Source organism: Aspergillus japonicus (genome assembly GCF_003184785.1).
Source record: "Aspergillus japonicus CBS 114.51 unplaced genomic scaffold BO86scaffold_117, whole genome shotgun sequence".
In the NCBI taxonomy this organism is placed as follows: Eukaryota; Fungi; Ascomycota; class Eurotiomycetes; order Eurotiales; family Aspergillaceae; genus Aspergillus; species Aspergillus japonicus.
Window position 1 is genome coordinate 1 of NW_020291754.1, and position 23,769 is coordinate 23,769.

The 23,769-nt window shown below is 52.4% G+C and overlaps 8 protein-coding genes across 8 annotated transcripts; 4 read left to right on the forward strand and 4 right to left on the reverse strand.

Moving 5' to 3' along the window:
* Positions 1-319: 319 nt before the first annotated feature.
* On the forward strand, positions 320-1,180 carry BO86DRAFT_29510 (uncharacterized protein). Its single transcript, XM_025667404.1, has one exon. It carries the CDS (start codon positions 535-537, stop codon positions 1,006-1,008), a length of 474 nt encoding a protein of 157 aa, XP_025521990.1. The 5' UTR covers positions 320-534; the 3' UTR covers positions 1,009-1,180.
* Positions 1,181-1,352: 172 nt separating this feature from the next.
* BO86DRAFT_326548 (RNP domain protein) lies at positions 1,353-3,448 on the forward strand (the record flags this gene model as incomplete). The annotated part of the gene is made up of 8 exons (XM_025668574.1): positions 1,353-1,740; positions 1,846-1,912; positions 2,118-2,211; positions 2,269-2,409; positions 2,468-2,519; positions 2,603-3,048; positions 3,101-3,254; positions 3,309-3,448. The coding sequence occupies 8 exons, from the start codon at positions 1,353-1,355 to the stop codon at positions 3,446-3,448; spliced, it is 1,482 nt and encodes a 493-aa protein (XP_025521991.1).
* A 1,879-nt stretch (positions 3,449-5,327) lies between these two features.
* On the reverse strand, positions 5,328-8,480 carry BO86DRAFT_29604 (SLM1 family PH domain-containing protein). The gene is made up of 3 exons (XM_025667413.1): positions 7,529-8,480; positions 6,981-7,468; positions 5,328-6,918 (listed from the first exon to the last, which is right to left on the reverse strand). The coding sequence occupies exons 1-3, from the start codon at positions 8,061-8,063 to the stop codon at positions 5,452-5,454; spliced, it is 2,490 nt and encodes an 829-aa protein (XP_025521992.1). The 5' UTR covers positions 8,064-8,480; the 3' UTR covers positions 5,328-5,451.
* Positions 8,481-12,012: 3,532 nt separating this feature from the next.
* On the reverse strand, positions 12,013-13,230 carry BO86DRAFT_393692 (Tim17/Tim22/Tim23/Pmp24 family protein). Its single transcript, XM_025673073.1, has 4 exons — positions 13,003-13,230; positions 12,800-12,919; positions 12,517-12,711; positions 12,013-12,433 (listed from the first exon to the last, which is right to left on the reverse strand). Exons 1-4 carry the CDS (start codon positions 13,184-13,186, stop codon positions 12,339-12,341), a joined length of 594 nt encoding a protein of 197 aa, XP_025521993.1. The 5' UTR covers positions 13,187-13,230; the 3' UTR covers positions 12,013-12,338.
* A 154-nt stretch (positions 13,231-13,384) lies between these two features.
* Positions 13,385-18,630, forward strand: BO86DRAFT_414125 (ubiquitin-specific protease UBP2). Its single transcript, XM_025674814.1, has 11 exons — positions 13,385-13,784; positions 13,860-14,590; positions 14,644-14,851; positions 14,903-14,948; positions 15,000-15,400; positions 15,460-15,548; positions 15,605-16,142; positions 16,198-16,798; positions 16,854-17,274; positions 17,332-17,578; positions 17,650-18,630. Exons 1-11 carry the CDS (start codon positions 13,763-13,765, stop codon positions 18,180-18,182), a joined length of 3,837 nt encoding a protein of 1,278 aa, XP_025521994.1. The 5' UTR covers positions 13,385-13,762; the 3' UTR covers positions 18,183-18,630.
* Positions 18,631-19,090: 460 nt separating this feature from the next.
* On the forward strand, positions 19,091-21,096 carry BO86DRAFT_460114 (3-oxoacid CoA-transferase). Its single transcript, XM_025677389.1, has 3 exons — positions 19,091-19,339; positions 19,403-20,585; positions 20,644-21,096. Exons 1-3 carry the CDS (start codon positions 19,277-19,279, stop codon positions 20,955-20,957), a joined length of 1,560 nt encoding a protein of 519 aa, XP_025521995.1. The 5' UTR covers positions 19,091-19,276; the 3' UTR covers positions 20,958-21,096.
* A 549-nt stretch (positions 21,097-21,645) lies between these two features.
* Positions 21,646-22,258, reverse strand: BO86DRAFT_373515 (ubiquinol-cytochrome c reductase complex assembly factor 2; the record flags this gene model as incomplete). The annotated part of the gene is made up of 2 exons (XM_025670383.1): positions 22,104-22,258; positions 21,646-22,020 (listed from the first exon to the last, which is right to left on the reverse strand). The coding sequence occupies exons 1-2, from the start codon at positions 22,119-22,121 to the stop codon at positions 21,646-21,648; spliced, it is 393 nt and encodes a 130-aa protein (XP_025521996.1). The 5' UTR covers positions 22,122-22,258.
* A 365-nt stretch (positions 22,259-22,623) lies between these two features.
* On the reverse strand, positions 22,624-23,724 carry BO86DRAFT_29667 (uncharacterized protein). Its single transcript, XM_025667416.1, has one exon. It carries the CDS (start codon positions 23,261-23,263, stop codon positions 22,646-22,648), a length of 618 nt encoding a protein of 205 aa, XP_025521997.1. The 5' UTR covers positions 23,264-23,724; the 3' UTR covers positions 22,624-22,645.
* Between the last annotated feature and the right edge of the window lie 45 nt (positions 23,725-23,769).

A 23,769-nucleotide genomic window follows, 5' to 3' on the forward strand; every position in this document is an offset into this window, starting at 1 on the left:
CCCGCCGCCGTCACCCTCCTTTATCTCCCTCTCTCGCTCTCTCGCTCTCCTCCTCTACCTTAGTTTAAACTGTTGGTCTCGCCTTTCTTCGGTTGATTACTGATTCTTCCCTCTCCTCCCCTCCCTCTTCCTCTTCACATCCCCATCTCCCTCTTTCCTTTTCCCCATCTTTCCCCTCTCCTAACCCTCCACGTCTCACCTCACTTGCTTCCCATTTCAATCAGTCCTCACTTCCCTTTCCTCGTTTTCAATCTTCCTAGCTTGGTAAATTCTTGGGTGGTTCCTTTGTCTCCTTAAATCCCGACCATTGGCTTGGTGGCTTACCATCTAGATCCGGTGCTCAGCCGACGTGTATCGACCTCACCAAGTAAGTGTGGGATTTTCTTCGATTGCCTTTTCGGGGTACTGCTTTGTGTTGTGTAGCGAAATGACTACTTTGTCGCCTACGATCCTTCTTTCCTTCAGGCTGGACAGAAATGGAGACAAAGGGCAGAGACTAGAGAAGAGGGAGGCAAACACTGCGAACGAGAGAGTATGGGAGAGGAGGAGATGAACCAACAAGTCTCCACTCGGGCGGTTGTAGCCTTCCTCATTTTGCTGCTGCTGCTGCTGCTGCTCTGGTGGTGGCCGTGGTGGCTGCTGGCTCCTCTTCTCCGCCTGGGGCAAGAAGCACCGACCACCGATCACCGATCACTTCATCGTCTGCTTCTCTCATGCTTCAGTCTCGCGACCAAGGTTCTCTTCTCTTGTCTTCTCTGGTTTCTGGTTTCTGGTTTCTGGTTTCTGTTTGCCCGTTTTCCTAATTCTTTTCGTCTTTCTTTGCTCTTCGCTCTCCAGCTGGAACCTGAAATCGTGTCTTGCCTTCTCTTTTCTTTCCATACTCGATACTCGCACCGCACCCGGGGTCTCCTCCCCCACTATTCCGCAAGGTCCCTTGAGTTTGAGTGGTGCCTTAGTCGTGGCTTGAGTCTGGCCCGCACCGGGTCCGAGAGTCACCTGACTAGCTGACCAGCCCGGCAACTCGGACCAATCCCTCCCTCCCTCCCTCTCTCCCCTCTGCCTCTGCCTCTGCCGCTGCCGCTGCTGTTGCTGCTTTGCTGCTTCCCGACTCCTCTCTTCCCTTCCCAAACTCATTTCCATCCTCTGTTACCCGTCCCATCTTTTATCCTTTCCATTCATCCACACTCAACTCACATCTCCTCCTTCATTCCTGTCCCAATTCTATCCAGGGACCTTGCGCGCACATTCTCCACCTCCCTTTCCCTAATCTTCCCTTCCTCTCTGCCCGTCTTTTTTCCCCTCCGTCCGTGCCCGGTCTTACCTGCGGCGCGCTCAATTCTCGCTCCTCGTCAATGTCTCCACCCGCCTTTGACGATACTGACCACGCCCAGCGCGAGAGGTCCCGTTCTCCCCGACGCCGTTCCCGTAGCCCCCGACGCAGCCGTCGTTCCTATTCTCCTCGCAGTCGCTCACGCAGTCGTGACGACTACCGCCGTTCCGATCGTCGTTCCCGCTCGCCTATGAGTACGGCCCAAGGCCCTTCTGGTGGTCATTCATCTTCTGGTTACGGTGGGCGCAGCAGCTACCCGCCTCCGGCTCGGTCATACGAAGAACGCGCTGTTCACAAAGAGCAAATGATGCAAGCCGTGCGCGAGTCGTCCCAGCAAGACCGTCGGGTCTATGTGGGCAACCTTTCCTACGATGTCAAGTGGCATCACCTCAAGGATTTTATGAGACAGGGTGAGCAGGGTCACATCGTCTCGAGCGTCTGGTTCGCTCGGGTCGTCGCTATCGAATTTGAGGGCTGACTTTGGAGGGGGATTTACCCGCGTTGCGTGTTTACAGCTGGAGAAGTTATCTTTGCCGATGTCTTGCTTCTTCCCAATGGAATGTCGAAGGTGGGCGCCAATGCGTAGTGTGGCTGGTTTTTTTCCATTTCTGCCCTTGTTGTTATTCCTGGACTTTCCCCTTCCCTTTCCCCCTCTCGTTGGTTTGCTTGTTATGGACTGTTTGGGTTGACGGGCTGGGCCTGGCCGTCCGGGATACTGTAGGGATGCGGGTAAGGACCTCCTGCTGCTCAATGACCTTGTCGGAACGCATGCTGACTCTGCGGCCAGGATTGTGGAATACGCGACCAGGGATCAAGCGCAAAATGCGGTCAACACCCTTAGCAACCAGAACCTGATGGGTCGTCTTGTCTACGTTCGTGAGGTAGGTCATGGCTTGGCCTCGGCTATCAATGCTTGCCGACTGACGGGATGGCTGCAGGATCGTGAACCCGAGCCGCGTTTCACCGGCGGACCTTCGCGTGGCGACTTTGGTGGTGCCGGTCGCGGCGGTTTCGGTGGTGGATTTGGCGGTGCTGCTGGTGGTGGCGGTGGTGGAGGTCGTCAGCTCTTCGTGTCCAACGTAAGTGCGGTTACCAAAAGCATTAGATACCATGGAGAATTGATGGTGGGATGTCTAGCTCCCGTTCAACGTGGGTTGGCAAGATCTGAAGGATTTGTTCCGTCAAGCCGGTAAGTCACTCTACACGGAAGCGCGCGGCGCCCTTCAAGGGCCTCTTGCGTGATTTCCGCTCGGACAGCAGCTAATTCTGTAGCTCAACAAGGTGCGGTTATTCGTGCCGATGTTCACACTGACGCCACCGGTCGGCCTAAGGGCTCCGGTATTGTCGCGTTCGAGTCCCCTGAGGACGCTCGCAATGCCATCCAGCAGTTCAACGGCTACGACTGGCAAGGTCGGCCCTTGGAGGTCCGTGAGGATCGCTTTGCTGGTGCTGGTCCCGGCTTTGGAGGCCGCGGTGGCTTCGGAGGTCGCGGCGGCTTCGGCGGCGGCTTCGGTGGTCGCGGCGGCTTTGGCGGTCGTGGTGGTTTCGGCGGCGGCTTCGGTGGTCGTGGCGGCTACGGCGGCGGCCCTGGCTTCGGCGGCCCTGGCGGTCCTCCCGGCGGCCCCGGCTTTGAGGGAGTCGCTTCGGTTCCCCCCAACCCTTTCACTGACTTTGCCACTTCCGGCGGCGAGAAGAGCCCCGTCATCTACGTGCGCAACGTAAGTTAAAACCTGACTTCGTATAGATTATTGGTGACTCATCCGGATATAGCTGCCCTGGTCTACCTGCCACGAGGACCTCGTCGACTTGTTCTCCACCATCGGCAAGGTTGATCGCGCCGAAATCCAGTATGAGCCCAATGGTCGCTCCCGTGGCACCGGTGTGGTTCAGTTTGACAGTGCGGACACTGCTGAAACTGCTATCGGTATGTGCAGGCCATTGCGTTGATGGCTGATCCTTTTACTGACTCCTCGCGCAGCCAAGTTCACAGGCTACCAGTATGGTGGTCGTCCCCTGGGCATCACCTTTGTCAAGTACTTGAATGTGGGTGGCCCTCCCGCGGACGCGATGGAGGGCCAGGAGCCCACGGCTCCCATCACCCAGGATCAGATCATGTAATTGTACCAGCTTGATGGAAATATCTCGGCTTTCGGAGGATTGGGTCGAAAAAGTTTGCGATGTATGACTCCGAGTGGTTTAAAGAATCACCTGTCGGCGCGGGCTCGCGTATGCTGATTACCTTGAAATATCGCCCATAACCTCATTCCCCATTTTCGATATTGTTTGTGTTCGATCTGTTCGATTCAAGTCACCTTTTATGACGTGTGTTTATCGCTGGTTAGCTTTCGTTATATGTTTTCTCATCTCTGGCGATCTGGTTCCGTGGGGATAAATCAGACCTGGTATGACAATATCCAAGAATGTGCGTGTGTACCCCGGGGTGTGGGATGGGATGGGGTCTTGCGTCCGATGCAGTTGCGGTTTCTGTTGACTGCTCCCGACAAATTGATGGTTCTGAACAGAGGATATGGTTTGGTGATATGTTGGACCATCCCGTATTCGGTAGGTCTGGTAATGCGCATGCAGTGGTAATGTGGTAGGCTGTGGTAGGCTATGTACAGTAAGTTCTGCAACATATTGTCCGGTGGGAGACTGTGCTTGTTCATTTGGTCTTGTTGGAGACAACCACGGGTTACACCCGAAGACAACATACATGTACAAAATAGTTGGTCGTTGTCATCATACTTGACTATCTTATTCATGTACACTGGGAATGGAGATGAAAACTACACAAACCCGTCCATGCATGGAATGTCGTAGTACATAAACATGAACAAACCAACACAATCTCAGTCAGGATTGCTACAACTCAGAAAAATACCTTGACTTGTTTTGAATCCAGTGTCAAAATCAACAGGGAGGGGTGCAAGTGGTAGATACCTAGATCGGTTACTGTACCGAGCACTATTCCAAAGAAAACCAACGGTGGGCCTCTCTCGTCATCTGATGGATCACATCCTTTTCACTACAAGTAGATAGATAGGGCGGAATGATACGGAGTAGATAATTACTACACGGACTGCAAATTGTTCTCGCATTGTACTCCGTATTGCAGGGAGGTTTCCGAAGAAGGAAAGGGAATAAATATGATAGATCCAGAACCATACGATCAGAGAAGCCAGCTTGGAGCCAAACCTAGATTCAAACAGGCAGGGAATAGCAAGAAAGAAAGAAAAAAAAAATGAAAAAAACCACATCATCATCAACCCAATCTCGCACAACCAACACTCAAAAACAGTAGTGATGGAGGGACACGGATCATGGTGATGATGAGGCATGGATGAAGTAGATACAAGAGAAGTGTAAGTAAGTAAAGAGGCAGCAAAGAAGTGAGGCAAGCAAGAAAACAGGAAACACCGCAGTAAGTCACGGCCCTTCAATGGAGCATCGCAGTAAAAGAAAACCCCCCTCAGCCGATGAACCTAACCGACCAACCACCCAACCAACCGCCTTATCCGTTGCCGAACCGCCCGGCCATCCGTGAGTCTAACGCCGTTGTAAAGAGAAACAGAAAAGGAATAAATGACGAGATTTGAAATAAAGAAAAAGGTTCAGCTGCGGTCAAGTTTGGCCTTGACCTGTCGAGCTGTGAGGGATCCGATTGCCCCTATCCGATTCGCGCTGGTCGAACCTGTCATATGTGGTGGCAGAGAGCGCCAAGAGCGATGGAGTGCACGGTTCTGTGATGTGTGTGCGTATATATAAAGGGACTGGGGAGAATTTGAGGTGAAATGGGTCACAGTGAGGATATTTGATTTTGTATCTCTCCCTCCCACATATTGTTGTTGAAATTTGTTTGTTGGTATGTGTCATCCTTTATGGCTCTTCAAATATTGAAGGTAAAAGGCGCACACATATCAAATCACCACATCATTGTCGTCAAGTCGTGAAGATATACAAAGGGAAAGAAAACATAGGAAAGGGTGTGACAAAGGAAATTGCCTTCCTGGGGTTGCATGACTCTTGTTTTTCTGTCGAAGTCCCTTCCCCAAGTCAGCAGTATTTCAGACGACGGTGGATGGCCATTCGTCTGAGATTACCCAATCACATAACTCCTGCGTCTATGGCGACAGGTTATTTGCAGGAGGATAATGACCTGGGATTTGCAGTTCAAGAGTGGAGACACTGCCCTTGGTTTGTGCGGGAGGTCGTTTGGCACTGCCATTTTGTGTGACGGCCATGTCGGTGGCAACAGTGCCGACAGACGGGCCAGCATGTATAATTCCCTCATCGTCGGTGGTTGTCATGGGCTGCTTGGCTGCGCCGTCGAGCTCAACCCCAACAATATCAATACTGGGTTCCTCATGCTCGTCGATTGAGCTCGGAAGGGTGTTGTGTGTATACTCTGTCCCGTTCGTGGCCGTGGGCGCTGTTGAGGCGCTTTCGCCGCGGTTGCGTTGGCGGGTCAAAGATGGATCTCGCGAGCTCGTGGAACCCATCCCAGTGACAAAGATGGCATCGCCGGTCTCTCGGTCCTGATAATCCCGGTCATAACCTTGCTGCGCTGGCTGACTGTAACCTCCAGCTCCCATGTATGTGCCATAGTGGCTGTCGTGCCTTTCGACTGGCTGGGGAAACCCTTGGTTCTCCAAGTGACTGTCATTTGCCTCACCATCGGTCATGGCGCTGTTGAATGGCCGAGGATCGGAAAAGGAGCCGGCCGCCGCCAGCAGGTCTCTGTCACCGGAGCTCTCACCGCTGGAAGGCGACAGAGGCGCCTCCAGGTGACGGTCTATCTGGACATCGCTGGGAAAGCGGCCTCCTGGTTGACGGGGCTGGGAAGTGGGACGCTCTTGGTACAGGACGGCTGACTCCGCAGAGTAAGGAGTCCTATCAGCTTCATCCTCGTCCATCCCATCGCTGCTATTGCGGAAACTAGCTCCGCTCACGGTTCGGACATGACGTCTCACGTATGCGTTCCGGGCCTCACCCGTCTTGGACATCAGGCTCTCGATGTCTTCGTACCAGGCCATCATTGTCTCATGAGTTTCTGCGCGGAAGACCCACGAGTGACCCCGGTGCATGGTTCCGGTCTGTCTTCCCTTGAGCATGAACTTGTGCGAGGTCGAGTCGGGCTGCGAGTGCGACCCCAGTTTCTGATCCAAGAGGTTTAATGACATCACCGGTTGTTGCCATGCGACGCGGTCGGCAGATTTGAATTCATGGAGGTGAGTGGGCGACAGGACATACCATCCGGGCGTGTAGCTCTTGAGATACTTGCTCTTACGCTCCAGCATACCCGACCGGACCTCTGCGGCGGCGGGGTGGTCCTTTCCTGGGTACGTGATGTTCTCGATGTCACGGAGAGGCACCCCGGGATCAACCAGTTCATCAGTGTCTGCAATAAATGCGTTCCACTCATGATCGTGCGGCATCGAGATGGGTCCAGCGCGGAGTTTTTCCACGGCATCGTAGGCTTCGTCAGCCTCCCGCTTGAGGATGCTGGCATAGGCGTTGTAGGCCTTCTGAATCTCACTGACAACGATAGATTCGAGCTCGCGACCGGAGTTCTCCAAGTTCAGGAATGCCTAGGCAATCGTCAGTGTCCATTGCGCGTGGAGCATCAATACAGGGAACAACTACAACATACCCGATGCAAATAGTTCTCTTCTTCGATCTGCCTCTCAATTTGTTTGTCCACACTCAACCGAACAATGAAAGGATCGCCCTTTCCAGAAGTCGCAGATGGATCAGTGTCGACCAAACCCAGGGCCTCATGTAAGTGCCGAACGGCCTTGCGAGTAGCGTCGACTTCTTTGTCGACGGAGTTTCGGAAATCACCTGACAGGCTGCGGATCTCCTTAGTCTTCTTCTGCAGATCATTACGGAGACCCATAAGCTGATTGACAACCTCGCTCTCCACCTCGGCCGCCTTAGTCGCTTCCAGATAGCCCTGGCGGTGAAAGTCGCGCAAGATCTCGGTCGCATCTGCCAGACCTCCCGACTTGAGGAACGTCGGCGGCAGTGATGTGTTGTTCATAATGTTCGAGGCGGACATGAAGAGCTTCGAGCGTGTCTCGTACGACTTCTGCACTTCCTTGAAGAAGATGATGAGGTCTTTGAGGATTTTGCGCCACGCTGTCGCATATTAGCATCTCGCCTCCTGGATCGATCTAACTGGATATGAGGGGTTCTTACATTGGAAGCGGTTGGCCAATACCTCGGTCGGGCTTCCATCCGTTGGAACGGGAATATAGAATGCGCTGTTCGGATCTTCGCCATCGACGCCATATTTCTCTCTATCGCCCAGGACGAGGCTTCGTACGCTACCCGCCCGCAGGCTCCTCTTGCTACCACTGCGACGCATGCTGCCTCTCTTACTGAGGGAGGCCTTCTTTCGCAAAGTGCCGGATCTGGTCGGAGTTGCGGATCGAGACTGGGACATCTGTGAAGCCGAGCGTTGCATGCCAGCGCTCGACGGACCGTCTACAAGAACGGAGCCGCGCTGGCTGGCAGCGTCGAACTCCTCGTGGAAGCGACCGGTGTGAGGGTGAGAGGTGGGGTCGGCGGCGTGGGTGACGTTATTGTAGCCGGAGGTACTGGCGATGATGGAGTTGGGTCGGGAACTGGAGCGCGCGCCGTATGCTCCGCGGTTCAGTAGAGAATCGGGATGCTGAGGGAGGGTGCCATAGGGGTCCTGCACCGGCGTTTGCGACCTAACGGCCATAGCCATGACTGGGCAGGAAAGGTAGGCAAAGAGAGGAGGAAAGAAGAGGGAGGGCGGAGGGCGGACGAGTGGCGGTAATCGTCGTGTCGCGAGTAAGAGTGCGGTAGTTTAGTGGTGGTGACGGGCAATGCAAGTCAGCGCAATCGGGCGGTGCAAGGCAGTCCAGGCCCGTGTGTCGATATCAATTCGGTCCGTTGTTGGAAAAAAAAGGTCCGTTGCCGGTTGCGGGCCGTGATCAGAGTTATAAGGGCGTCCAGAGTAACAATATATCATGAAACGCGAGGTGTTAAAGAAGAGATGAGAATAGGGAGGGCAGGAGTCGTAGAAGAGAAGGGTAAGAGGGAAAGAGAGAGAGGGAGAAAAAAAAGGAGAGTCAATCTAAAAAGAACCAGCCAAATGGATCGGATTTAGTAGAGTCGTAGGAGTAGTAGTCGTAGTGGTAGTGGTGGTAGTGGTAGTAGTAGTGTAGTATGGCTGGTTAATCGGAGGTGGTATTGGCTGGTTACCGGGGCGAACGACCTAAAGGGTCTCTCATGCGACTAGCAGAATGAACTTTCACAAATAGTACCCCTTCGGACAGAAAGAAGAGCGGCTAGAAGAATAGAAAATCATTCCACAGTCGATCAGGACGCGACGTTCGGGGGGAGATTGGGTCTCCACTGAGGGAGAAACTAGTTCGTATAGGATCGATGGGAAAGTGGAAATGGGCAGTGGGAAATTGGAAATGGGAAATGGGAAATGGGCTGGGCCCGGAGTAGAACAGAAATAAGGAGACTCTCCAATTCAAGTAGTGACAGGAGACAATCTCCCAATTTGTACGATCCAGATCGCCGTCAATGTCTCAGGAACAGTTGAGAGCAGGAGAAGAGTGTAGAGAGTAAAGTGTAGTAGTAGAGTAGTAGTAGAGTTGTGGAATTGTAGAAGTGTAGATAACTAGAAAGTTACACAGTTCCCTTTCCTAGCCTCTGAAGGTTTAAAGGGGGGAAGTGGTTATATCCAGTGCCGGTTCGGATGACGTCTACCCCAGCCAAATGAACCAGATCGTACTGCGACGTTATGACGCTTGGGACGGAATCCCCGGTCCCGACCTCTGACTTTTTTTTTTTTTTTCTTTTCTTTACTTTTCTTCACTTGACTTTCTTTATCTCTTCTCTGACCATACACCTTGTTATTTAAGGTTCTGTTTGCTGAGGAGGGGAGAGAAAGGAGGGTGCAGTGGCCAGAAAGTACGAGAAGAACCATTCAATGGCAACTCTATACTTACCTATGCAGCTACCGCATGTATATAGTACACATTGTCTCCATGGGTCTGGGCAACATGCACTATGGTCCGTTCCCCTTTCCATCGGGGTGATAAATATAGTCTTATACATCCAGACTTTCCAAAGATAAATTGAAATCTATAGACATTTCACCAATCTCAGACTGGAGTGCAATAGAACATAGCCAGCCGGAAGGATGATCATCACCAGGTCAGATTCGGTACAGTACATATAGTAGCAGCAGCACACTGCATGTAAGTAGGTACTAGGTATAGTTAGTGCTGTATTGCATATACTCTCTCGAGCACATCGTCATTCTCATGAGTATGGCCCCACCCAATGATCATGAAAAGAGCAAAGGGCGCGCCCACAGTCCTTGCTGCTGATGCTATTTGTTGCTGCTACTCTGGTGGTTGTGGTTGCTGCCTGCCCTCACCACTGCCCGAAGCATGATCTAAGTCTTTTACAGTGCATGAATCTCATGCATGGAACGTGGCTGGTGCCATGCATAAAGCATCACCCTTACCTTACGTAAGTCAGACTGTGGCTAGGGAGTTGGTCTCCACAGCTCTTGTTTTGCCTTTTCGGGCAGTGGCCGGGGCGGGGGGGGTTTGTCCGTCCAGCCAATCTACGGATAGTTTGATACTGTGTCTGCGCAATACTTCCTCATGCCTTTGATGGGAATACCCCCCTTTTCCATCCTTGCCCCCTCTCCACCCCCTCTCCCTCTCTTGTTGCCGAACTGGTGGCAATTCTAATCAAACTCAGATGCAACCAGGAGAAAAGGAGACTCCCGGGCGGATCTTCGGGGATGGATCCCTCTACGGAGTACACTCTCAGCTCTTTTCTGGTTCTTTCCCATTCGGGTATCGGCGAGGCAGCACTCCCAGAGTCCCAAGATTCCTATCGATCCTCGACGTCATGCACGGTTCATCCACTCCATGTCGATCCGGATGGGATGCACCACTACGAGGTACCGGTACACAGATGTGGACGAACCACTGACACAGTTTGTGAGGTTGAACCACCGATCCTGAGGTCAATCTCTTGCTGTTCTCTCTCATCGATCGCGAAGCACCCAGCCCAAGCCACACATACCAAAGGTCTGATGGCTTACTTCTCGCTTCTGCAACAACACTCCACATGACACCTTTTTTTCTCTCTGCAATGCACGCACCCTTGACGTAGCCCTGTCACCCACTTACAGCCCCTCCGGAATGGAAACCAGGTAGCGCATGAACATCAGTTCCTCTTTTCTTGTAATTTGAGGCGATATCTACCATAGCAATGACTTCACATGCACATCCGAAGGCGACTCGAGTCGCCGTTCTGGTTGATCTCAACAACCAAGACTACTATTGACGACTCAGGAGGGGAGGAGGAAGAGGAAGCCAGCTCCGGCGATGTGATATCATAAGTTCCCCTGCATAGATTATCATGCATCCCTTGACTCTGTGTCAATACGGATTAGACAGGTAAGAGTTTCATCCGTGAACCTCGGAGAACGGCTGGTTCCCCTTGCCTTTCTAGAAGCCCGAGAAGAAGGGAGGGAGGGTTGCACTGCTCGCAGTGCTTATGCGACCTGTAGTGCGAAGTTGCCAATCTGCAGGTCTAATGTGAGGTAGCCTGGTGAGAAGGCGAAGCTGTACTACCAGGGCAAAATACTTCTGCCTGTATATGTATAGCAGCGAAGATGATACTAAGGTGCTTAGTGAAGCCTGTCCGAACGCACTTGATCAAATCCGGAGCATTTGCAAACATACAGAACCACTCTCACCTTCCGATATCGCAACGTTACTCCCACGAAACGAGGTTCAGGTAGAGTGAAGTGGTAAACTCTTCTGATCTAAGACACTAACTAATCCCCGATCTAACTTAATGCTTGTCGCAGATGCCCGCAATTATGCGGAGAATAATCCCGCTCGCCTCCCACTGTCCTGCTCCTGCCCCGGCTCCTGCCACTGTCCTCCACTTCCTGTATCACGTTCGTCAGCGGACCTAACAAGCTGATCTTGAGATCCGGAGACTTGGATTGTCTATCCATTCACTCTGAAGTTACTATTTCACAGTTGCTTTTTGGCTGGAGGCGACCGGACAGGCCACCTAGGGACTTTTGCCAGGGTGGCATACTCTAACATATTGCCCAGAAGCTATTGGAGTTGACCTTTGTGGAGTCTTCATCGCCTGCTGTGATTCTTCCGTCCTAAAGAGCGACTCAGTAGGTACAGACACCGCTAGCGTATAGTTCTTGCCAAGCCCACATGGAATTGCATTTGAGCAAAAGCACTTGTTGCGACATCGCGACTACGAGCAATGTCAGAGCAGCACGGGCGCTTTGATATCTTCTATCTTCTATCTATTGAGAGTCACAATATATGCATGAAGCACATGTATTCACCTGCTGTAGTAGTAGTCAGTTCGTATGGTAAACCATGATGTACATCCAGTGACACAGAGACTCTCTGCTGCTTTGATAAGCTGACCTTGTGATTGGTCGGCACCCCTCCGTGATAATTTAAGAAATGCGGAGGTAGACATGATTCAATGCAATGCTTCGCTATGGCAAAAATGCCTGCAATTGCGATACAGACTTCTCAGTGATGGGCTGACTAGTATACAGTTGAACTAATTGAAGGTAGAAAAGTGACGACTAACATGTTAAAACTCGAAGCACGGACTATTGTTCTCCACTACTTCGCTTCAGAGATCGCGCGGCATGCCGGATTCTAGCTCTTGTATGCCCGTATCATTTACTTTACTTAATCCGTGACGACCTTCCTTAACTTCCGATTCAGGCCTAATACGTAGATGAAGTCCACACTCGGCGACTACTTGCACAGAAATACCCTCTCTCCCGGGGAAGATCAGAACACGAGTAGGAAAAAAGTGCATTCGTGGGGACGTGCCAAATCTGCTAGCTGAACGGCATCTGGGTAACGCAATAATTTTACACAAAAGAATATATCGGGAATGGGAGGAAGGGAAGACTGCGCAAGAGGAAAATTCAATGAAACCGTTTCTATGATGCAGGAGCGGAGGATGTGGCAACATCGATACCGTACGCCTCCTTGATTCTCTCCCGCCGTCTCTCGGCATATCCAGGGCCGTAGATACCTGGGAAGATAGAACATTAGCTTTGAGCGGCGTTCTCCAACATGTGTCCGATAATGCCGTTTTATCAATTTGGGAAAACCTACCTCGTCCCTCACCCAGCTGAGCAAGAGTCTCCTCCCCGGAGGTTCTGTATGCCGTTCTGATCCGCTCCCGGCGCTCAAACTCGTCGACATTGGGATCCCGCCTCTGACCGAAGAACGAACCACCGGTGTATTCGAAAGCGCCGAGGGTGACGGCCAGGCCAACACCATAGCCCAGGACTGCGGGGAAAGTGCGGACTATTCGGAACTCGTCAGCGGTGAATCCAATTGGAGAGGGGGAGGGGGCATAGGATTGAAGCATTCAAAGCAATGGGGCGGCACTGACGTCTAAGTCCCAGAATAGCACCGGAGAAGAAACCTCCCAGCGCGACGTTGTAGTGGTCTTCCTTTTGACGAAGGTTGGCGGAAGCGGTCTTCACAAAGGCGTAGGTACCTCCCATTGCGGCTAGACATTCGGTGTCAGTAACGAAGAGAGACAATTGGACCGGTCCATGCATCACTGGCCAGTTGCAATGGGATATTCCGTACCGAAGATGCCGATTGTGCCGCCAGTCCTCGTGAACACACCCCACGGTCCGACGTTCTTTCTGGTCAGGGTGTTCTGAACGGCGGAGGCGAAAAGACCCGCTCCACCGGTGAGCATAGTGGTCTTCAGGGTGGCCTGGAGCGCATCCTGGGGGTGGTAATCGTGTTCATCGGAGTGAGGGGCCATGGTGGCGGTGGGATGTGAGGTGGGTGTGTTAAGGGCTGTGGCAGCTGGAACTCAAGTGTCGTCGCCGGACGGGCGTGGATGAATTTGGAGACGTCAGAGTTTCTGCCAGGTGACACCGCCTACCACTGGGTTTCCTTGAGGAGCTTCCCCATTGAGGGCTATCGGGTAGTAGATTTCCTCGCCGGCTATCGGTCGCTTGTTCTTCTAGGATACTGACATTTTCCGGTACCTTCTCGTTCTCTATCTCTTTCTAGCGTTTCAGACGATTCATTTTGAGCTTCTCCGAAATCCGTTGTGCTTGAAGAAGAGCAAAAGACGACCCATCAAGCTTGCCGCCAGGCCGAGTGCGGGCCGCTCACCATTCCCCGCCGTTGCTACCACTGTCTAGAGTGCCTCGTACCTCGTACTATATTTGCACGAATTTATATTGCCAGCCGTTGTCCGAGTGACTCCTACATCGCATTACATCTCGACTTTAATACTCTTTAGATGACTGGATGGGAGGCCCTTTCTTAAAGCTTTGCCGTTGCCTGCCACAACCCCTCGCGCTGCAGTAAGCTCACCAAGAGCGTACCCATGTCATCCACGCAGAGGTCAGGTACGTACACTCCCTCAAACCGAAAGCGCGCACACAACTCTGAAGCGTCAGTGCCGCTAACACTTTGCTCTACAGGCAGGACTGCTCCCAGTCTCGTACGGGCTCTTTGCGACTACGATCCTGTCCACCCCCCGGCTTCAGGCCGTAACCTCCTCTCCCAAGCTCCGCCCGTCTTTCCTGATTATTACACTGGACCACCGGAGTACATATCTCCTGCCGCATGCCCCCATAACTATGTGATTAAGTCGAAGCAAACACTTGTGCCAGAGCCGGAGAGGAGGAGCAGCGCCAACCCTCCCAAAGTATCTGCTATATGCCGCAAGTGCCGATACCATCTGCAACTGGTCGTGCACTCGACGCCTACAATCGGCCAACATAGCCAAAACTCGCCGAAACATTTGCACCACCTGGTATATAAGTCGACGGGACAAGATGTGACACCGAAGGGACAGACTGTAGAGACGTATGAGTTCGAATGCTCCTACCTCACGTGTCCTACCGTGGTGTCGGTCCGACTGGTCTCCCCTGTACTCTCTCAAAGATTGATACAGCTATTGACGGATCCTCAACTCATTCAGCAGCGAGCAGAGGAGGCCTTTGCAGCAGAACCAGAGCGTCTGGAAGGCCTCGCCGTGCCACAGCCGATTACTGTTCTCGAGACCCTCGGCGCATACCTTAATAATTCTTTGAATGCAGCCGACAAGGGCAAGTCAATCTCGTCCAACAACAAGAGATTCATAACTAGCTTCGGTCTCGATGGTGTTCCTTGCAAAGATCTGCTGGAATTCGTAGGGTTCACTGTCAAGGTTCGTACATTGCGTCTGGCCCTACTCGACCACCATGCCTGACTATCGTTTAGAATGAAGGATTCTGGGAACCTCCGCGGACTAGTCCATGGACGGAACATCCATACCGGGACCAGCTCAAGATTTTCCTCGACGATGCCTTGCACGAGATATCCGCACTGATAGAGCAGCGACCTGTAATGGAAAGAAAGGGTCATCAGGTGGAAAACCAAAGCGATCCAGCAATATTTGACTTGCTTCGTGCGTTGGATGCGGCTGATTGTAAGCAAGGTTCGCATCTTCTGGATGATCCCCGGCTAATCATCATGCCAGACCCTAATGCAGACCGGTCGAAAGAATTCCAACTGGCTCCTGCACCGTGCGTTGATGCCGTATCTCAATTCGCTAGCACCTGCTGACAAGACTATAGCTATTATGAAGATTTGGGCACTGTCGACGATATGTCGTCCGCTACGATCATTGAAGCTTTCAACCGGCAGGTTGCAGTCGACCCCGCGCGGGCGCCTTTATACCTGAAATGCCTCAAACAGATCGGACAGCTAAGGGGCGGTGACGATGCCGCTGTAATCGAACAAGCGGTCATTAAAGCGTATGCCGAAGGAAGGTTCACCGAAGACGATGTTGCCGATGCCTATAAATACTTCGGTCTGGCTCATGACAACCCTCGGCTCACGGAAGATAGTATCATTGGGACATTCAACGCGTACCTGAGCTCCACAACCCCGGCCCAGGAATCAGAGTCTCGCAGACAGATGCGCATAATAGGCGAGAGCAGACGTAGTGACCGCATCAAATCCGTGGCGGACGATAGTAAGATTTTAGCAGCGCGATCCAGGCGCTTTTTTGATCGCGGCTAACTCATGTGATAGGCGTATCAACTGTGGAACAAGCCCAGGACTATTTAGGTGTTACCAGTGAAACTGCCGACGACTTCATAATCTCCTTGTTTACTGCCAAGGTCGGCCCCCCTTGATGGCCGCTTCAGTTTTTCACAGGCTAATGTGTTTCGCGTAGGTTGAGGATGCTCCGTCAAACAGAGATCTTGCGCGGCGAGCTCTTGAGCTTATTGCCGAGGCGCGGAAGTCCGATGCCTTGAGGCACTTTCTCAAGACCGGTGAGATGACGGCGGGTGAAATGGACATTGGAGATGCGTATCGTCTCTTGCGCATAGACAATCGCACTGTTGACGATGATTTGATCGAGGCGGCGTATACGTGCTGTGTGGTGGAAGACCCAAGCAAGGTGGAATTGTACAACCAGGCCTTGCAGATCATTGGGAAGCATAAAAACAGCAGCTTTCTGTCCAACAAGGCCACGGGAATGGGCCCTGGTTCGGATCGTAACTTGTCAGAGTGGCCGGTCGGGCTGCAGAACATTGGCAACACCTGCTACCTGAACAGCTTGTTGCAGTTTTACTTCTCTGTTCGTGGGTTCTGCGACTTGATCCTGCACTTCGAGGATTTCAGCATGGACCTGAGCGATGAGAACCTGAGTCGAAAGAAAGTAGGGTCCCGCAGAGTTTCAAGGAAGGAGGTCGAGCGCTCTCAGCAATGTAAGTGCTGCTCGTTTTGTCGGTTAGAGTCAGAGGCTTACCTTTAATGACACAGTCGTGAAAGAGTTGCGGACCTTGTTTTCGGAAATGATCACATCTCCGTTTCCTTACGTCACACCAAGTCAAGAGCTCGCGCGGTTGACTCTCATTGGAACCTCAAATGAAGAAGCCATTCGCCGCCGCTCTACTATCTCGACTTACAGGCCCGCCGCAGCCCTGGGCGAACTCGAGGGAATGCCGATTCTGGGCCCGCTTGGTCCTCCGCAGCTCACGCAGGAAGAGCAGGCCTCCAACACAGCCATCGCTGATGTGCCACCTGAACAAACGACTGCGAAAGAGACGCAGCAACCTCATACTGACGACAAGGAAAATGAGCCTCCTGCTGACACCACGATGGAGGCCGCACAGAAAGTAACCCCGGAGCCCTTGAGCGGTCTTGCTTCGGCAGAGCAACCCGTGATAGCTAGTCAACCACCACCAGTACCCCCACGGCCAACCCCGGTCATCGATCCCCAGAGACTACTTCAAGAAGAACTGGAGATTGGAGCCCAGCAGGATGTGACGGAGGTCATCAATAATGTGCTGTTTCAGAGCCAATGCGCGATCCGGCCTGTTGCATACTCGGCCGATGGCGAACAGATTGATCAAGTAAAGGAGTAAGTTGAAGATGTGCAGACTGAGAATCCCTCGCTAACAGCTCCCTTTCTTCAGCTTGTTCTACGGGAAAACCATATATTATCTCAAATCCGAGCAGGGCGTTCGTCCGATGGAAGAATGGTGGTGCGACATCAAGGTCGATGTGGCATCAGGTCCACGCAACATATATGCAGCGCTTGACGGAGCGTTCGATGTTCAAAAAGTCAATGTCGACAATACCGTCGCCGAGCGATTCGGTACTATTAGCAAGCTACCCCCAGTGCTCCAAATCCAGGTCCAACGCGTCCAGTTCGACCCCCAAACGAAACGCTCCTTCAAGTCAACTCATCATCTCGGCTTGGAGGAAACCATATATCTAGATCGCTACATGGATACCAAGTCGCCTGAAATCATGGCAAAACGGCAGCAGAGTTGGGAATGGAAAGCCGCACTGAAGAGTCTCGAAGCTCGGCAGTCAGAATTGTTACACGGCACCGTACGTTTACCAGAGCCCCCCTCCTCAATTGAGATAACATACTGAACATTCTCGTAGGAAGATGGCAAGGTTGATGCAGCGGGATTGCTCGACGAAGCCAGCAGGATTCTTTCCGAAATCGAGAGTATTTCAGAAGAGACAGATTTTGCCGAGGACGCGGGGCCTTCTGCAAATGTAGAGCCTGAGGGAGCTGCAGATCGTCTCGAGGACGCAGGCTCCGCCGAACACTTGTTCGACGTGGATACCAGAAAGCTTTGCGCAGAGGTCGATCGGCTCTCTCAAATAGCCCGTGCTGAGTTAACGCGTAAGTGCTTCCTCCTCTTTGCCATGCCGTCTTTTATTACAATATCCGCGGTGTCTCTGACTCCTCAATAGAGGTCCAGGACGAGATCAAGAAGACTCGAGCCATGATAGCCGAGCAGTTCATTGAACACAAAAATGAGGCTTACCGGTTGTATGCCGTGTTCATTCACCAGGGCTCTGTTGAGTTCGGCCATTACTACATCTACATCTTCGATTTTGACCGCAATGTGTGGCGCAAGTACAACGACCAGGAGGTGAACGAGGTGCATAACGTGGATGAAATCTTCCGAGACCAGGGCCAGTACAACCCTCCCACGCCGTACTTCCTCGTCTATGTCAACGACCGATTGAAGCATGATCTGGTCAATCCCGTGCGCAGGGAATTACTCGAGATGGCGCCTGGGAATGGCTTTGCCGCCACGGGAGAAGTCACGAACACGGTGCCATCGACTGAAGATGTGGATATGAACCCGCCGTCATATGATACGATTTGGGCCGACCAAAGCATATCAGGTACGGGCGCCGACCACCCCATGAAGAAGGAGAAGGATTCCATCGAAGCAGGTTACAGCACTCATCCTGACTTACGTGATGTGGTGTGGTAGACTCCGGGGATCCAGCACCAGGGCGACAAGCAACGCCTAATCCCTTGAAGCGCAAGGGGTTAGATGATACGATGGCCGGAAGGGTTGAAGGGCGTTTTGAGTGACGCGAAAGACGCAGCTTGTTAATATGGACTGCATTGTGTTTTTTTCATGGTGCAAGAGTGGCCGTGGAAAGCCCCATGAGTCTCATGGGGTCAACGGACGATTCCTTTTTCCCACACTCGCCAAACGAGAACTAGAGAGTCGATCTTATCAGTGGGTGGGTGGGTGCTTCCGCTCCTGCAATGTCTGTGATTCTGCATGACACTTTCGATTTAATATGGAAATGCTGTCCTGCAGAGGCTTTTTTTCTTTTTGTGGTCAGTACGATATTCTTTGCACATGCATCTGGTGGATTATTATGTATGCTTTACTGTAAATAGTTAGTGCGGTTCAGCGTCACGACTGGTTGATGATGACGGGTACGATGTATACACATACATGGACACACATGAAGAATCTCAGACGACCTCGATCCTGCTTAGTCACTGCTTAGTCAGGTGCCCGATCCGATGGGGGCCGCAGATCGGAATCGGGTCCGATCCCGACCCTGGCTCAGCAATCGCCGCAAGGCTTGTTAATGATTCAACTATGGAGTAGACAATGCAAAGAATAATTCAAATTCACTCTACAAGTGATCACTTCGACGTCAATATCTCGCAGTATTATCTAGGACATTCGAAATAGGTTGAGTGAAAGGCAGTTGGCCAGACTCGAGTTCCAAACTCTCTCGTGCGGATTGCGGAGACGAGCAAACCAACCGTGGGGTTAGCGCCTCTCAATCCGGGGAAGACGGCGGGCAGCGGCTGTCTTTCCGCATCTCCCCGCCTGAAGCCGTTCGCTGCCTTTCTCAACCCGATAAAAGGCGAAGCTTCTCCGCTGCTCAACCTCATTTCTCTTCTCTTGCATACCTACTCTCCTTACGTCCTGTGTGACATCTTGATTTTGCTACCTGCTCTAAGTAGGTGACTGCGAGTCAGAATATCCATCGATCACTGCATAGAGTGCACCCCCTCACGGCGTTTCCCGTCTCTACTTCTCCTCATACTGCCATCATGCCTTCTCAACTAGCTACGGGCTTGCGCTTTGCGCGGAGGCTCGGTACCGACCCCAGCAAGGTAGGCTCTCGGCCCTTTATCTTTTACTTTCCACATGTACTAATATTGTTGGCACTTGTCTAGCATCAGCGATTTCTTGCTCGTGCGTTCTCACACAGCATCCGTCGGCCAGAGATCAACAAGGTAGTCTCTTCCGCCGATCTTGCGATCAAGGATTTGAAGCCCAACTCAACGGTACTGGCCGGAGGTTTCGGTCTCTGTGGTGTACCGGACACTCTGATCAACGCGGTGCGGGAAAACCCGGCCATCAGCGGCCTGACCGTCGTCAGCAACAACGCCGGAGTGGACGGATCCGGACTGGGCCTTCTCCTCCAATCCAAGCAAATCAAGAAGATGATTTCGAGTTACGTTGGAGAGAACAAGACCTTCGAGCGCATGTACCTGACGGGCGAGATTGAGCTGGAATTGACCCCGCAAGGCACTTTGGCCGAGCGGTGTCGGGCCGGTGGAGCCGGGATTCCCGCGTTCTACACCCCGGCGGCCTGCGGCACCGTCGTGCAGACCGGAGAGCTTCCGCTGAAGCACAACGCCGACGGGACCGTGGCCCTGTACAGCCATCCGCGGGACGTCAAGGTCTTTGACAAGAAGAGCTATGTGATGGAGGAGGCGATCAAGGGCGACTACGCCTTCGTCAAGGCGTGGAAGGCCGACAAGCTGGGCAACTGTCAGTTCCGCTATGCGGCGGCCAACTTCAACGGTGCCATGGGCCGCAACGCCAAGACGACGATCGTCGAAGCGGAGCACATCGTCGAGGTGGGCGAGATCGAGCCCGCGGCGATCCATCTGCCCGGGATCTACGTCAAGCGGGTGGTCCAGAGTACCACGCCCAAGGGCATCGAGAAGTTCACCTTCGCCAAGGAGGAAGGCGCCGACGAGGCCGCCGCGCTGGGTAAGGGCGAGACGGCCGCGAAGCGCGAGCGCATTGTCCGGCGCGCGGCCAAGGAGTTCAAAAACGGCATGTACGCGAACCTGGGGATTGGCATGCCGATGCTGGCCCCGAATTTCGTGGACCCCTCGGTTGAGGTCATGCTGCAGTCCGAGAACGGTATTCTGGGGTTGGGTCCTTACCCTAAGAAGGGACAGGAGGACCCGGATTTGATCAACGCTGGTAAGGAGACGGTGACGCTGTTGCCTGGCGCGGCATGCTTTGGTAGCGATGAGTCCTTCGGCATGATCCGGTCGGGCCGCATTGATTTGACGATCTTGGGCGCAATGCAAGTCAGCGCAAGGGGGGATCTGGCTAACTGTGAGTAATCATACAAAGCTGGAGATGGAGATGATGAAGCTAATTACTTGGTGTTCAGGGATGCTTCCAGGCAAGATTAAGGGTTTCGGTGGAGCCATGGACCTTGTCTCGAATCCCTCTGCGACAAAGGTGGTTGTGACCATGGAGCACACCGATAAGAAGGGAAACCCTAAGATCGTCAAGCAGTGCGAGTTTCCCCTGACTGGGAAGACTTGCGTCAGCCGCATTATCACGGAGCTGTGCGTATTCGATGTTGACTTCACTGACGGGTTAACGCTCGTCGAGCTGGCGGATGGAGTCACTGTGGAGGAGGTGCGCAGCAAGACCGAGGCACCCTTCAAGGTCGCCGACGATGTGAAGCCCATGCTGTGATTGGATTCTGTTGCATCTTTTTGGAAGCTGGATTGACAGGGTTGGACATATTGTGTGAAATTGCCTGACAGGTTCAGGTTGGAAGATATGGATTGTATTGTACATAGATGAATAAGAATGAACGAAGTATTGCAATTGTATTCTGGGTCGAAGTCGAAATAAATGTCATCACTTTTGATTGCTGCGCATCATTGTGGGAAATATATACAAGTTTGGTTGCGCCATGCGCCATAAAAGTACAATACAGTATAGTACAGGACATGTTTCCCATCCCCATCCTCTTCTTTCGAGTTTTCGAGTTTTCGAATTCCCCCACAACCGAACTCCAGCTTCTCCCAAAGTCAAAAAAAAAAAAAAAAAAAAGAAAAAAAAAAAATCAAAAACGAAAGAGAAACAGAACAACAAGACTGGGAGCCGGGACAGACGCGATTGTATCAAGCAAAAAAAAAAAAAAAAAAGGTCAAAAGAAAACCGACGCACGCAAAGCATATTCCACCCAACCCATCTAACAAAATGTTTCCCCCCACATGTTATTACAATCCCAAATCTCAAGAGTAGAGTATCGTGTCCGTGCCCAAGGCTTTTCACCAATCCCCCAGTCTACCTCTACCCATCCATCCATTCATCCATCCAACCCCCTATCCTCTTATATCCTATCATACAACAAAACACCCACAAGGTAAAAGGCCTACTTCAACCGCAACATCCCTGCGACCTTCTTCCGCAGCCGGCCCAACCAATCCCGGTCCGGCGCCTCGTCGAACTCCCGGATCACGTTCTCGTAGTGCTGCGGGTTGCTGGCCGGGTGGCGCAGGCGCGGGGGCAAGGGGTACCGGCGCGCGAACTTGTCGTTGAGGAGGGCGGTGAGGGCGTCGAGGTTGGCCGCGGAGAGGCCGGTTTTTGTAGTGGCTTTTTGGGTTGTGGTGGCGGAGGACGACGGTTGCGGTTGCGGTTGCGGTTGGGGGAGGCGCGATTGCAGGTAGTTGTGGATGGAGACGGAGGCCGGGCGGACTTTGTCTTTGGGCCAGTGCGTGAGGAGGTGGGTTATGCGGGTTGTTGTTGACTTTTTTGAGAGGGGGATTAGTTGGGGTTTGGGTGTTTTGGGAGGGAGGGTTTTGAGGGAGTTGTAGGGTCAGGTTGACGTACGGGTGTTTTGGTGGCCATCGTGTTTGGGTGGGGGGTTGCCCGAGGGGGAGAAGTGGTGGTTGAGGGTGGAGTTGGGTGGTTGAGGGTCCGAGGTTCAGAGTGTGTGGGAGTTGGCGTGGGGATGAGTTGCTGGAAGGAGGTTTTGTATAGGATTGAATTAATTCGCGGGATGAGGTTCTATCGCGATATGCACTTTTGTTGCGGAGCTGCATGTGCTTATGCTCGTTAGTCAGGAATTAGTAAGCTATCTACATACTATGTAGAATCAGCAACCGGTCGATCATTTATGAAATTGGGACGAACTATGTGTGTATATGCGTTCATTGAGAGAAAGTTATATTCTTGGAAATTTAGATCTCTTTCTTTCAGATTCCTTTTTGAAGAATTAGGGGCTGATGCTGGTGGCCGGTGTTTCCACTATTGTCTGCGTCTGCTCCTGAACAATACAGCAATCAGGGTAATCTATTCCGAATATGGAAAGATTAGAGGTAAGTGTAGTTCTAGGTATAGCATTGCAATCAGAGAATGTACGTATCCTCCCGTTAATTCTCAGACACAGCACCTCTAATCTTCTCCTGGAAGTCCGGAATGAACTCATCGTCGTCGATCTTCAACCCCCTCATCACCCCCGCCAACATCGCGTAGATCCCGGTCATGACCAATACCTCCACCACTTCGTCCACGTCCAAATGCTGCAGAGCTTCCTTCACCGTGTCCGGCTCATTGGTCGTCCCCTTCACCTGCTCATCTACGAGCCGCAAGATCTCCCGCTCCCGCTCACTCCAGGGCCCTTTCCCCTCGACCACATCCTGGGCCGAGCACCCCATGGCCTCGGCCTTCTCCGGAGGGAAGCCGAACGCCTCGGCTACGGGGATGTTGACATCCCACTCATACTTCGCATCGAGAGCATGGGACACTCGGAGCACCACGACCTGCCAGTCGAAGAGCGAGAGCTTCCGCTGCTTGCCATCGAAACAGGCCCCCAGCAGGCCACTGATGTGGGGGAAGAGACCTTGCGAGTGAGCGAGAATGAGGAGGATGTTGCGCCGGAAGGGGAGGACTTTGAGGCGCTCCTGGATGTCTGAGGGTGCAGTGTTGGGATCAACGTAGGGGATGAGGCAGGTTTTGCGGTGGGAGTCGTTGTTCGGTTCTGAGGCCATGGTGTTGGGCTGTTGGATTGGGTAGGCGGCTGGTGCTGTCTGGTAGGTATGGAGCGAACAAAGTCGTGACAAAGTCGTGACAAAAGTCCAGACTGTAAATACTGGATGAGGATTAACTTGTATGATGAAGTTCTTTAAACAGTCGAGTGAAGTTCTTGTTGCTATCGGCTTGGATCTCCATCTCTTGGAGTCTAGATCTTAAGTAGTTCTACCGTCGACTGCGCGGAGATGTTTCAGGAAACCATATTTCATCATAGTTGATCCTGTGAAAATTGCATACAAGAGATGTACTGTCGGGAATTTGAGGTCAAGAAAAGCGTAATTTCGCATTGTGAGCCATAGTTGTCAGTCGGTGGCCATACATCTGCTGAGCATGCAAGTCCGTGTGTAGTGGATGCAATGTATAGATAGTCCGGAAAAACGCGCCGAAGTCGCACAATTGACCTTCTTTTCACTATTCAGTATACGTTGTATGATGTTATGATTAAAGATGTACGTACATCATC